Below are 13,651 nucleotides of genomic sequence, written 5' to 3'. Positions count from 1 at the left end.
CTCATTTTCCATAACTTTTTTAATGTACACCCAAGTTGCTGTAACTGTTGCCTACAGACGAGAGAAGGCTGCTCGTCTTCACTGTGTTACGGCATCTTCATTAGGTTGCTGTGGAAGTTGAAACAATGGTACTGTCACTTACTGGTATGTAAGATCTTTATTCCAGAGGAAACAGATTTTAATTCTCATTCGATAACTGGGACCAAACCGTTTTCCTCCGTAATTACCCCATATTAATAACAAAATAGTTGTTTCCACATGATGAGTTATAACAAATATCTCGATCTTGCCTCCAAATATAACTACCTCAACAGGGGTTGTATTACCATGAGATAATAGTATTCGTTTACACTGTCTGGAGACGAATGAGGTACTTCGGGGTCGGGGGGGGGGGGGGGGGAGAGGGAAGCACTTTACCGTTAATTGATGACATCACACGAAACCACCGGCTTCGACTTGTGCCATCGAGGTAAGTAATTGTGTTATATGGACCAACACTAGCTACAGACCTATCTTCTGTTAGTTTTTTTCTCATTGTACCCATCCCTCAGGCGGGTCTCGTAATGAATCAGAGTTCAGACAAGAAGAAACCCTGTTGATTTCACCATGATTTACCTTGTTTGGTGGGGAAAAGTTATTGCGTTCATCTCCTGAATAAAAAAAAAAATACAAAAAAAAGTTCAAATGGCTCTGAGCGCTATGGGACTTAAATTCTAAGGTCATCAGTCCGCTAGAACTTAGAACTACTTAAACCTAACTAACCTAAGGACATCACACACATCCAGACTGAAGCGCCTAGGATCGCTCACCACGACGACCGGCCCCTGAACATCAGAGTGCTCGTCTTACCTCGAGATGAGTTGAAGCCTTAGGACAGAGTTATGTGACGCGGGATAACGTAATACTGCCAACACCGATGCGTCCAGCTGATGTGGGTATAGTGGTCGGTTACATCTCTTCCTTGTTCGTCTCATTTTGAAAATACTGTTTATTCTTAAAGAACAAAAGGGTATTCGGACTTCCCCACCTCCCAAGGAAAATATTCGCCTATGTTACGTAAATCATTCGGTGTGCCCTCATTGATCTATCAGCGTAGCTGTTCAAGGTCAGGATGGGAGAAAATAGAATGAGATAAATTGCCTCTAGTGAGAGCTTTGTGACGAAACATATTGCTCCATACATTCATTTATTACTTTGACCTCGCTGAACTAATTGCAGGACCGTGACTATCAGATTGTCAAGAGGTCTTTAGAGTGGAGAGTCGCTTGTGAAAGCGATAAGACCGTTATAAAAGCTGACCACAGCCGACTGTGATCATCCGCCGGCCAGAACCATGCAGACAGCCGTAGTCCTGTGCCTGCTGGTGGCGCTCTGCAGCGCTGCGCCCTCCACGAGGTCCCACTTGCCCAGACCGCGCCTCGATGGCCGCATCGTGGGCGGCGAGGCCGTAGACATCTCGCAGTACCCCTGGCAGCTGTCGCTGCAGAAGCTGGGCTCCCACAGCTGCGGCGCCTCCATCATCAGCTCCAACTGGGCGCTGACGGCGGCCCACTGTATCGAGGGCGCCTACGTCAACTTCGTGTCCCTCAGGGCCGGATCTTCCACCCGCGGAAGCGGCGGAACTGTGTACGATGCTGCCGACGGATATTACCACGGGGATTACGACTCCGATACCACTGACTACGACGTCGGCGTCATCCAGATTGACGGATCATTCTCCTTCGATTCCAACGTTCAGGTACAACTCGTGCACAGAAAATACGTACTTATGCATATTTAAAATTTATTTTTGTCTTACAACTGTATGCTGAGGATCATGTGTTTAGTTTTTTTCTCGAACATAGTTCCAGGTGCCTTAAATTCGATACGACCTACTGAATTCGATGGGCAACAAACGAATGTTTCCCAGGTATCGCCATCACTTAACAAATCTGAAAGGCATAGGGTGCCATTAAAATTACCTTCTTCAAATAGATATTTGTCCATAAGAAAATTTTGATGTATTAGAACGATAATTATCATATGATGACATTTATTTGAGCTCATAAAGGAAGCTATGGTTTGGTAAAAAAACATCTTCATGACTTAGGAACTCAATCAAAATTTTGCAAATGTTCTGTAGCTGTTTTTTCGAAGTTTTGCTGCTTTTTGAGAGGATGAGTAACGCTACAATATTTTGCCTCCATACATGTAATATATATTGCATCTTTTATTCGATGTGAGATCCCGATTCATGAAGGGTGCATTTTCTTTGGTTGATTATGGGTAGCACCACTACGAACATTTTCTGTGGTGTTAAATGCCTGGTAATTAATTTAAAGTGGACGCTGAGAACAGGGTGCTGAGAACATTATTCATTCTTGTGAAAGGTGCGATCAGGAGAAGGTAGCTTAAGAAACACACCGTGTTGTGTACTACCGAAAGTAACGTTTAATTGCTGTAAAGGAAAGAGAAGGGAGGCAGCGCCTTTACAGCGCTGAAGGCAGGCTGGCCATGACGAGGCTGCTGAGCAAATGTGAGATGCACTCCCACCGCTAAGAAATCGTTGAAAACAGCCAAGTGCTGAAATCTAGGGATGAAGAGCGATAGCATCTTACAAGAGAAAGAGCATCCTTTTAATACGAAGGAATCTGTGAGGTTAACGAACAGAGGACGTGAACTGACCCTTCGTAGAATTTCTCACGGGCTACAGTGAGTGACGTTCCACACCAAAAATAAGGGCAGTGAATTCCATTGGCTGAGTCCTTACTCGTAGGAGGAGTTTTAGAACGTTCTAGAATCCATTTCCATACGGAATACGAAAAGAAGGCAATTAACTCTCAGCTTCATGACCTGTGTAGAGTAGGGCACTGCTTTTGTAATGGGTGCTGGGGTTCATTGCAGGGAGCACATACACATATGCCACGAGCCTTACTAGAGACTCGCGAAAGTGTGGAAAAGGACTCTCCTGTGCGTGTAGAAAGAGGATAAATTGCGAGGGAAGGACTTATAGGCTTTAATGACAAGAACATCAGTGAAACGTCTCACTGTTAGAACAAGAAAAGTGTCGATTTCGCAACTACGAGTCAGTTAAGACGTTTCTGTGGATGCAGAGTGACTATTTCTTGCTTCTCTGTGGTGTCTGAGGCATGGTGAAGTGCTTTTATACGAACGAATATATGATTCATTTTTCTGTTCCAGATTTGTGAGCAAACAGTAACCTTGACGTTTATTCTGTGTTGTGCTGAAGTACTCTCAGATCTAGGAGTTTGCGGGCGGTATAATATGTCCATTGTGTAGACGGAATTTATAGACACTCAACGTACATCTTCAACACGTCGACTAATAGCACAGATCATATCGTGACTCCAGTACAAATCCTCACAGTAGTGTAATCGGTGCTATACTCACCACTGCTTGGCAGACAGAGAAACACTTACACTACATGTGTTGAGATTCATTCGCTTGTTGTTTCAGCTCTTTTCTGTCAGTTTCAGTTTGGGTGGAGGCCTTCTGTTACATTGAGGTTATCAGTATGTACCAACTTAGTGTGTCCGCATAACGCTATGTGAAGAGGACAGTTTAATATCCTGTACTGACTTTATACGCCTGCATTTCTCGGCTGTCCGAAAGTAAATAATTTTGCTGTAACTAGTTCCATTCATTCTAGTACGGTATCTACTCAACTTTATTGATCTCCTAATTAAGCTAATGTAGAATGCCAAAACGACTAGAATCTTAATCTAATATATTTATCTGTGTGAATGTTGTCACATGACAGAGCAGACAGATTGGTGGAAGATTTCGGCTGCATCATTATAAAAGACACCACCACAGCATCTGTCGTAAGGGGTTTAGACAAGCCACGGACAGTTAGTCGACCATATTCTCAAACCCGAGTCCACGACGTAGACCGCTGCACCGGATCTCTCTGTGATTTTTGAGACAGTAGATTCCATATGAAGGTGTAAGCGATAAAAACATTTTAAAACTCACAATAATCGTCACGTAATTTTCGAGTTACTTTGGTGTAACTGAGACCACATAATGTTAAAGCTACACGTTTATCAGTGAGCCACATGGTTCATATATGTGAAATAGCCTCAATATTTACAAAAATATAGACAGCGTACTAACATACACGCAACAAGGATGTATTAAAGCGCAAATTAATAATTAATATGAGGGATATTCGGGAAGTAAGGTCGGATCGTTCGCAAAATGAAAACCACAGTGGAAACCAAAATTATTTTTTCGCAACTGTTAGCCACACCTTCCAGCTACCTCTCTAAATAGTCGCCGATCCGACTTAGACATTTGTCGTGACGTTGTGCTAACTACCCAGCACCCACGTCCCAAATAGCCACAAGTGCTGTCCGCCAATTCTCTGCAATGGTCTGCACCGCGTTGTCTGTGCCAAAATGTGGTCTTCATAGCCAGCGGTTCGTGTGAGTATAGATGAAGATGGTGGGAGCCAATTAAGGGCTCTATTGTGGGTCATCAAACACTTCCCATCGAAAACGCTTCTGGAGCGTTTACATTGCCCCTACAGAATGTAGATGAAAATTGTCTTGATGGAAGAAACGCTTGACATTTATGTTATGTGGGCTGCATAGCTTCAGGCAAGATCTCTCACCAGATCCATATACACGGCGGAAGACACTGTTGTTTTAGGCATTTCTATGTGATGACTTTGCGCTCTAAACTGAAAAGTGTGACGTGAACCGATCGATAGCCAGAGTATAGACACTCCCCAACACATCTGTGCAAAGTTCCATCGGATTTTCGGAATGGTTTTCACTTCATGTCTGGTCAGACCTTACTTTCCGAATACACTTTCTACGATAAAATAAGAGAGCATAACCCCTTCTACCGTACGGAAACTGCAACGCCAGAGGCAATTTCTTTGTACCTGAATACTGATGTTACCAGTGGCGTTCCCAAACTATCAACTTGGCAGTCAGCAATGGCTTGCCATAATGCTAGAATAGAGCTGAGCCTCAGTACGCGTGAAAGGGTGAAGGTACTGTAAACGTAGTGTTTCAGAGGGACCCATCTACTGCAAAATAAATCTCATTAAATGGCAGAATAGTAAAGGGAAAGGAGGATAATTAGTGTTTAACGTCTCATCGACTACAACGTCATTAGAGACAGAGTACACACGCTCGAATTAAGTGAAGGACTGAGGTGGAAACTGGACGTTTTCTATTAGACAATCCATCTGTGCAATTTCCTTAAGGGGTTACAGAGAAATCAGGAAAAATGTAAGTCCGGATGTCCAGACAGGGATTTGAACCACTGTTCTCAAAAATGGAGATCGAATGTGGTAATCGCAGAGCCATCTCACTTGATCGCAGAATAGGTATATCTTGGTTGCCTTCTTGCATTCTACATTTCAAAAAACAATGATGTAAATACACACTAGCACAAATCTCGAAAAAACACAAATATCCTCCACATTCGGACATTTACTAGTTGTGTTACAGCAGAGATCTAGTGGAACTGCTAGAATACTGAGCAATAATATCTCTCTAAAAATTATCGCCTTACAACGCATACTAAAGAGTATAAAGCAACAGTCCGTCGATATTAATTACCGCACAGCTCATCATGACGACATTAGAGCTCTGCATCACTTATCAACAATATCATCATCATCTTCTTCTTCACTTCAGGCATTAAACTTTTATTTACTTTGCCTTTTACGGCACCCAAAGCTTCCTCCTTTGAATATCAACTGGCTTAGAGTTCCTCACAGGAGACCTAATCTTCGTCCACACATTCTTTAATGACATTCATTCACGTTTGTCTTCTTTTCTGGTATTTAATTACTTTTAATTCATCCAATTCTCACCTAATTTCATATATCGAGGTATGTCAGCTCGGTGCGTTTATTTATTGCTGTTATAAATTTCTTCTCTGTTGCTTTTATGAGGCTTTCCCGGGGTTTACTTATAAAGCACGATTTTTTTCTGTAAACCAGCATTTCATGTAATATTTCCATCATGTTCCTGTCCTCCTTTTTTTTACACATTTGTTTCTTGTTACAAACGTACTCCAAAACTTGAATATTCTCTTCTCCATTCCTTCGTCATACTCATATGTGCCGAGCACAGTGTTTGAACTGCTCAACTGTTGTAATGGCAGTCACGTTGTTGGCTGTACAAGATGATTTCCTATCAAGGACCGTCACTTTCTCTCCTTCTCTGAAATCGTCAAATCAAATCATGGAAAGCAATGAAAGAGCTACGCACTAAATAAAATTGTACGTCACATTTTACATGTGACTTTCGGCAAGTTATGTGTACTATGAAGTAGTCATGTCGTAGAGATTGGCTCAGTGTTATGCTCAGCTGACTATCTTTCATACATAAGGTCCACTACAAGCTGAAATCGGTTACCGTTTAATGAGTAATACATACGTGCAGTGGAGGGATAGAAAAATGAAATTTATTGAAGAAAGTTTCCTGCATAATGTTTTGTTAGTTGTGTTAACATTGAATAGCGAATGTTATGTCCCCAAAGCACTCTCCCCTACTGTTTTCAAGGGCGCCAAGTGACGAGTTTGTACTGTGCTTTGCAGGCGGTGAGCCTCGGCTCGACGGAGCCATCTGCAGGCACAGCGGTGACCATCACGGGCTGGGGCGCCCTGTCCTCCGGAGGCTCCTCCCCCATACAGCTGCAAGCGGTCACCACGTCCATCGTGGCCCGTGCCTCCTGCAACACAGCCTACGGCGGCGAGATCACTCAGCGCATGATCTGCGCAGGAGAGGACGAGGGTGGCAAGGACTCGTGCCAGGGCGACAGCGGCGGACCACTGGTGGAAGGATCCACCCAGTACGGTATCGTCTCCTGGGGAAGAGGATGCGCTCAGGCCGGCTACCCTGGCGTCTACTCTAATGTGGCCAACTTGCGTTCCTGGATAACACAAGTCACTGGAGTGTAACAAGCCATCCAGCCGTAAATGAATGAATTATTCTTAACTGTACCATAAGACCATCACAATAAAACTTTTTTTCTGTTACATAATGTATAAATTTTATCAACTCAATCTTAAGCAAAATACTATGTCCTCAAAACTACATTGATTAATTCTCCTGTATTATGAATTCCATATCATCATTAATGAAGAATGATATACTCAATAAAGAATAATGAATGATATGTTTCTGAAAGTATGAAGGTATATCGCTAGTCTCGCACATTCTACACAGAAAAATAACAGCCGTTTAGTTGTCGCTTCCAACTATGATTTCAGATATTTACATGGGAAGTTATCCACCCGTTCTGCCTTATTTGATCTCAAGTCTCCCAAACCTCATTTAAATTCTGTTTCTAATAATGGATACCCAGTTTCATCCCTGTCGACTCCTATTTCTTCTTCTATCACGTCGTCAGGCAACTCCTCCCCCTCATACAAGCCTTCAATAAACTCTTTCCACCTAGCCGGTCTCTTCCGTGCATTTCATAGTAGAATTCCTATAACATTCTTAAGGTTACCACCCTTGGTGTTGTTCTCACCTAAACTTGTGTTTACTTTTCTTTATGCCGCGTCAGTCCTTCCAAGAGTCCATTTTCTTCAATTTCTTCACCTTTATTCTTGTAGCAGTTTCGCCTGAACTTCCATGTGCTATGCACTTTTCTCATTCGAATGTAACTTATATTTCTATATTCCGAAATGTTCCTGAAAATATTCTTCTTTCATCGAAGAACTGAAGTATCTATTCTGATACCCAATGTTTCTTCGCAGCTGCCTTCCTGGTACCTCTGTTATTCTTTCCAAATTCTGTCATTTCCCTGTTTTAGAGTTGTCCATTCCTCTTCAGTTGAATTGCCTACTGAGCTATTCATTTATCACAGTATTTACAACGTCAGAGAACTTCAATGTACCTACCTTCAATCCTTAGGACTGCCCTATCCCACATTCTTGTCCACTGACTCTTCCTGACTAGTCTCCTAAACCTCATCCTACTCATCATCATTACCAAATTCTGACCTGATTCTGCATCTATTCCTGTGTTCACCTTATAATCCGTTCTCTGAGTTCGGAACCTCTGCCTGACCATGATGTAATCTACCTGGAATCGTGTCATACCTCTTTGCCTTCTCGAAGTACACCTCTCCTTTTCGTGATTCTTGATCTTAGTAATACCTATTACTAACTGCAACTTATTGCAGAACTCAGTTGGTCTTTATCCTTACTTATTCCTACTACCAAGCCCATATTTCTCCTTTCTTCTAATCCTTCCCCTGTACCAGCATTCCAGACCCCCATGAGTAATAGATTTCCCTCTCCCTTTGTATATGAATTACCCGATCAGTATCCTGTTATACTTTCCTACCTTGATTGAGCACTATATTTTCCCCTTTTAAGTACTGTAGCTTCCCTATGACGTTCAAACTTCCGACACCCCATGAGCCGACTCTCAAAACGTTACACTTTATTGGTTGATTCCTTACCTCCTTTTCACCTCCCCTTGGTTGTGCCCTCCCATAGATCTGAAAAGGCGAGTAGTCGGGTGTCCTTTGTCAACGGAGAGATCATCCTTTACAGCGCACACGTCCTGTGATACCGCTATGTGTCGTTAATGTAGTGGTTACCACTGACTTCAGCAAGAAAGTGACATGGATATCTGTCCGCTCCTCCGCCCTCTTTGACAACGCCGTTGGAAGAAAGAAGACGACCTACTCTGCTGGAATTCTTTAAGAAAATTGTAACAGCTAAGCAGCATTAGAGTGAGCAGCGAGCAGTGCTACTAATTTCGAGGCATATATGGAGGAAACGAAGAGACAAACGAAGGATGTACGACGTCTATAAAAATAGCGCGGCAACAGTAAGACTCTAAATTGAATAACGGGAAAAGTTCAACTACCTGCTGCAATTTCGTTTATTATTATGTAGAAGAGCGATAATGGATATATAATGGAAGTCTGCAACAGAAGGGAATGCATTTAAGATTATAAACTGGTCACTGGTTTTGAAGCTTTTACGACGCTTCTTTTGCTTGACAAATTGCCATCTTACTGATTCACCATTGGACTACTTTAAGACAGCATTTGTGGACAACTTACTTTCAAGGTCCACGTGCACTGCAGTAACTTCCACACCAATGTGCCTATGTGGTTTACGTCCTCACAGTAAACCTCTTTCACTCTCCAGTATGACTAATTGAACATGCTATGTTGAGAGCGGGATCTGAAATTTGTTGTATGAAAAAGAATGACGTTATTATCCAAAGAAAAATGGTCCCTACGTAGTCCAGAGTCCAACTCGGCTAATTTGAACACACACACACAGACACATACATACACACACACACACACACACACACACACACACACACACACACACACACACACACACAAATACACTCCATTCACATTATCATTACATTTTGAAACTCTAGTTTTAAATTACCTTCAGTGACTGCAATAAAAAATGCACTTATTCATGGAACTTTCACGTATAAAATCCTTTGTGCTGGACCGAGGCTCAATCTCAGGCCTTTGCCTTTTGCGGAAGGAAATAAGGTGCTGGTGGGAGTAAGGCTGTGAGAACGGGTTGTGAGTCGTGCTTGGGTAGCTCAATGGATAGACTTCTTCCCTGCAAAAAGCAAAAGACAACTGTTCGTGTTACAGTCCAGCACAAAGTTCCAATCTGCTGCGAAGTTTCATATCAGTGCCCACTCTGCTACAGAGCGAAATTTGCAGCCTGTAATCACTAATTCCTACTGCTTAACGCCAGCCAAAAAATAAATGCTTCGCTCCCCTATTCCCACAATGCAATTGGTGTGTAGACTAGTTTCCCATGTAACTTACCTGCAGGCACCAAATGTATACTTCACTATACGTTATACAGTCTTAACCCTCACACCTGATTTGAATAACACTGCACAACACAAAGTGGTTCACTGGCCCCCAGCAAAGTATTATCACATATCAACAGTTGTAAGCTAATTGGACATTCTTATGTATGTGGGATGTTGTAAATAGCCATATTGTTTTCCATTATGGTTATTTTATTATTGCAAGAATAATTAATACAGGACTTTTACAAAGTGAGCATAGTACTGTTTTTAAGTAATGTGTTGTATTTTTTAATGATTAGCTTTCTTAAATTTGAAGGTGTTTACTACAATAGAATGTATAACTTGACTTTATTTAGCTACTGCAACGAGTAACATAGGATTTTTACAAATTTGGCACATGTCACACTGCAGCACCATACTGAATATTAATTTTTATTTGTGTTTTCTTACTTGTATATATATTGGACGCAAGACGCAACTTAAATGTATTGCGTAATATAATGTAATAATACAGCAGTAAATCATATCAAGTGTGCTCACTGCCAGTACAAATAGAGATTGATGTTAGTAACAAGTTTGAACATCATTCTAATATACATAGTTCAATACTTTTTATGCTTATTTGGACAAATATACTATGATTATAACTAACTTTGTAAACACTCTATGAAAAAACATCTATAAAATTCAAATAATGAGTAATTACTCATACACACACACAATATATATATATATCCTATATATCCTATATCCTATATTATATATATATATACATATATGTATGTATATATATATATATATATATATATATATATATATATATATATATAGGATTATTTGAATTGTACAAGATTTTTGGCATGGTGTGCTTACAAAGTTACTTGCCACTATAGTATATTTTCGCACAAATGTATAAGAAAGGATAAATTTCTATTCATTAGAATGATATGAAGTATTGTAATTAGTATTGTCACTATTTCTAATATCTGTGAGCACAATCGGTACAAATTAGTGCTCTGCCTTCAGCACAGATCGCCCTTTTACAATTCTGGCTACACATTTTTTTGTTTTCTTTCTCTTTTAAATGAACACAGAGAACATCTCACTTCGCTGATTAAAGGTTGTGTCTGTCTTGATGCACAAGCCTATTTGCAATACGTATTTCAGAGTTTTCTTCCAATTCCATTGTCGTGTAGGTATACTGAATGTGGCCTTTGTATGTGGTGCAACTAAGTTCCATTGCAATTCATGAAGATAATTTTTTCATTGCTTCTTTACCTCAGTACCCGATGTGGTAAGCACATCCAGGGCGTTTATTCTACTTTGATCCAAAGTGGTGCAGAAATCCTTCGAATGCCATCTTTGAACTCCACATGGAATGGAGTCAGTTTTGTACATTTGATTCAATGTGTCAGTGCCACAAAATGTTTCATTGTATGAAATTATCTTTACAGATTTTCCTGTCGTTTCGTTGATGTCGTCTGTGTTGTGAGTGGTAACACCAACAGTATAACATGTCTTGGGGAATATGATAGTAGCGTTTGACTGACATCAAACGAAAATTGTGGTTTCTGGACATTTTGATAACATAAAAATGATTGTTTTAGTGTAGGCTTAGTTTTCCTTACAGTCCCCAACACTGTCAAAGCGAAGTTTTCAGTCATTTTCTGATAAAGGTGAACTGACGAAAAACAAGTATCAACTACCAGGCTTCCATTAGTGCATGAATGGGTTCAGTTAACTTTGTCACCTAATAACATGGGTAGCTTCACTTTTCTGTTTAACAACCATGCTAGCAAGTGGAAAAGCGTTTAGCATATCATACATCTTGGAAGAATTTAACATCCATGAACCGGTTTTCGAATCCTTTCAGGTTCAACTTCAAATGGAACCTGAAAAGGTTCGAAATCCGGTTCATGGAATAAAACATAAGCATTCAAAAAGTGACTGGTTTGCAGTTTTCTATAACTTATTTACATTCTATGTACAGTCACGGTTGTAAAATATCCAAAGTGGATAAGCATAATCAAAATCTTAGTTCAAAATTTGTCCAGATTTCAAGACCTATATTCTGAAAAGGCAGCAGTTAAGGAAATATATCGGCTGCTTATATACTGCACAGTATTCAAAAGGTGTATTTAGGGAATCGTATTTATCAATAAATTTTGGGCGGTTGTCCTGAACTGTCAAAAATCGGTCTTCATGTTTACTATTCAATTGGGTTGCTTTATCATCAAATCTTAGACAACTAATAAAACCTGAAATCGCCTTTGTGGTGTGCTAAAGAGGGCATTACAAAATTCAGGTGACAAGACTTTTTCTGAGTTTGTCTGAGCCACCTTGTTTACTCTGCATATATACAAGAGACCAATGACAATCTTATTTCTACGAACTTGTAGTAATATGGTATTCAGTGAGTTCCTAGTTGATGAAAATTTGTCAATAATTTTTTCGCCTGTGTAAGTGACAATCTGATCTAGCATATCATCTGTCATTTGTAATTGCCATGCTTCAGCTGGACTAGAGGTAGAGCTTGCTTGTCATTTTCGTCCTGGGAGGTGAGAAACTAATTTTGTGGAATTAGGTATTCTCTTATTAGAAAGTATAGTTGAAGACCACTTATGGTCATTCTCTCCTAGAAGAAAATTTCAGTTGGAAGAACCACTATGGTTATCATCTTCGTCATCCCCATCTTCTTCCGTACCTGATGGTTCCTAATTTCGACAAAACCATAACCTTCATCAGGATTTGGGACTTCAAATGACTCGTAACAGCAAAACGTTATAAATATATGAAACTACCTGGCAGGTTAAAACTGTGTACCACACCGAGAGTCGAAGTCGGGACCGTTGTCTTTTGCAGATAATTCCGCTACCAACTGAGCTGCCCAAGCACGACTTACGACCCGTTCTCACAGCTTCAATTCTGCCACTACCTAGCTTTCTACCTTGCAAACTTCACTGGAGCTCTTCTCCGAACCTGGCCTAACTACCACTCCTGGGAGCAACGGTATTGTAAAGACATGGCTTAGCCATAGTCTGAAGGACGTCTCCAGCTTGAGATTTTCATTCTGCAGCGGAGTGTGCGCTGATAGAAAACTTCCAGGCAGGTTAAAATTTTGTGCCACAGAAAGGCAACAGTTCCGAGATCGAGTCTCGGTCCGGCACACAGTTTTAATCTAACAAGAAGTTTCATATTAGGGCACACTCCGCTACAGAGTACAAATGTCATCCTGGATTATAAATATATCTTCATCTGTTCTGAGTCGTTTACTCACTATAGCTCAAAAATGAAATTTATAGGGCTACATTGATAGAAAAACATGATAAATTACATACAATATATATTTCTGTATTGCATAGTGACCGAATTATAAATTAACCAATCTGCACAAATCAGCAATATGGCCTTCACACTGGGCTACCACACTACACTATATTTTAAGCGAAAAAGTGTAATTTACAAAAGAGTTTTTGACACAAATTGGAAATAAATAGCACATAGTCTAATACATATCTCTAATGCACAAACTGTGTTTTTGTTTTAGTGGTGTATTATTTATAAAATTATACATTGTCAATCAGCATAAATAAGCTACACAGAGCTCACACCGTCAAGACCCAACAGGCGTTCAACAATATTTTAACTCGACATCGCCGATTCAGCAATCCAAATGTTTGGGTTAACATCGCTTTCATGTTGACACTGTTCAGAAAGAAATGAATACTAAGTTTCCATAAATTGTACCACTGTACTTTTTGAAATACACAATAAAAATAGATTGGGTTTCCTAAGACGCCACTGTGAGGTGTGATTGAGGGTTAATGGCATAAAGCTCTGCAGTATTAGGGGGGAGTAGAGAG

At 40.5% G+C, this 13,651-nt stretch overlaps 1 protein-coding gene across 2 annotated transcripts in view; it reads left to right on the top strand.

Moving 5' to 3' along the window:
* Window positions 1-1,307: 1,307 nt before the first annotated feature.
* Window positions 1,308-13,651, top strand: part of LOC126252088 (trypsin delta-like) — a 70,971-nt gene continuing 58,627 nt past the window's right edge. The window contains exons 1-2 of one of the 2 annotated variants that reach the window (XM_049952944.1): window positions 1,310-1,738; window positions 6,563-7,157. In XM_049952944.1, the coding sequence (XP_049808901.1) occupies window positions 1,334-1,738; window positions 6,563-6,925 (768 nt within the window). In that variant the 5' untranslated portion in view covers window positions 1,310-1,333 and the 3' untranslated portion in view covers window positions 6,926-7,157. Of the gene's footprint in view, window positions 1,739-6,562; window positions 7,158-13,651 lie in introns of those variants that run through there. The other variant, XM_049952946.1, reaches the window with a different exon arrangement.

This window comes from Schistocerca nitens, chromosome 4, assembly GCF_023898315.1.
Source record: "Schistocerca nitens isolate TAMUIC-IGC-003100 chromosome 4, iqSchNite1.1, whole genome shotgun sequence".
Lineage (NCBI taxonomy): Eukaryota > Metazoa > Arthropoda > Insecta > Orthoptera > Acrididae > Schistocerca > Schistocerca nitens.
The sequence above is the reverse complement of the archived record's forward strand: the minus strand, read 5'-3'. Positions and strand labels throughout refer to the sequence as shown.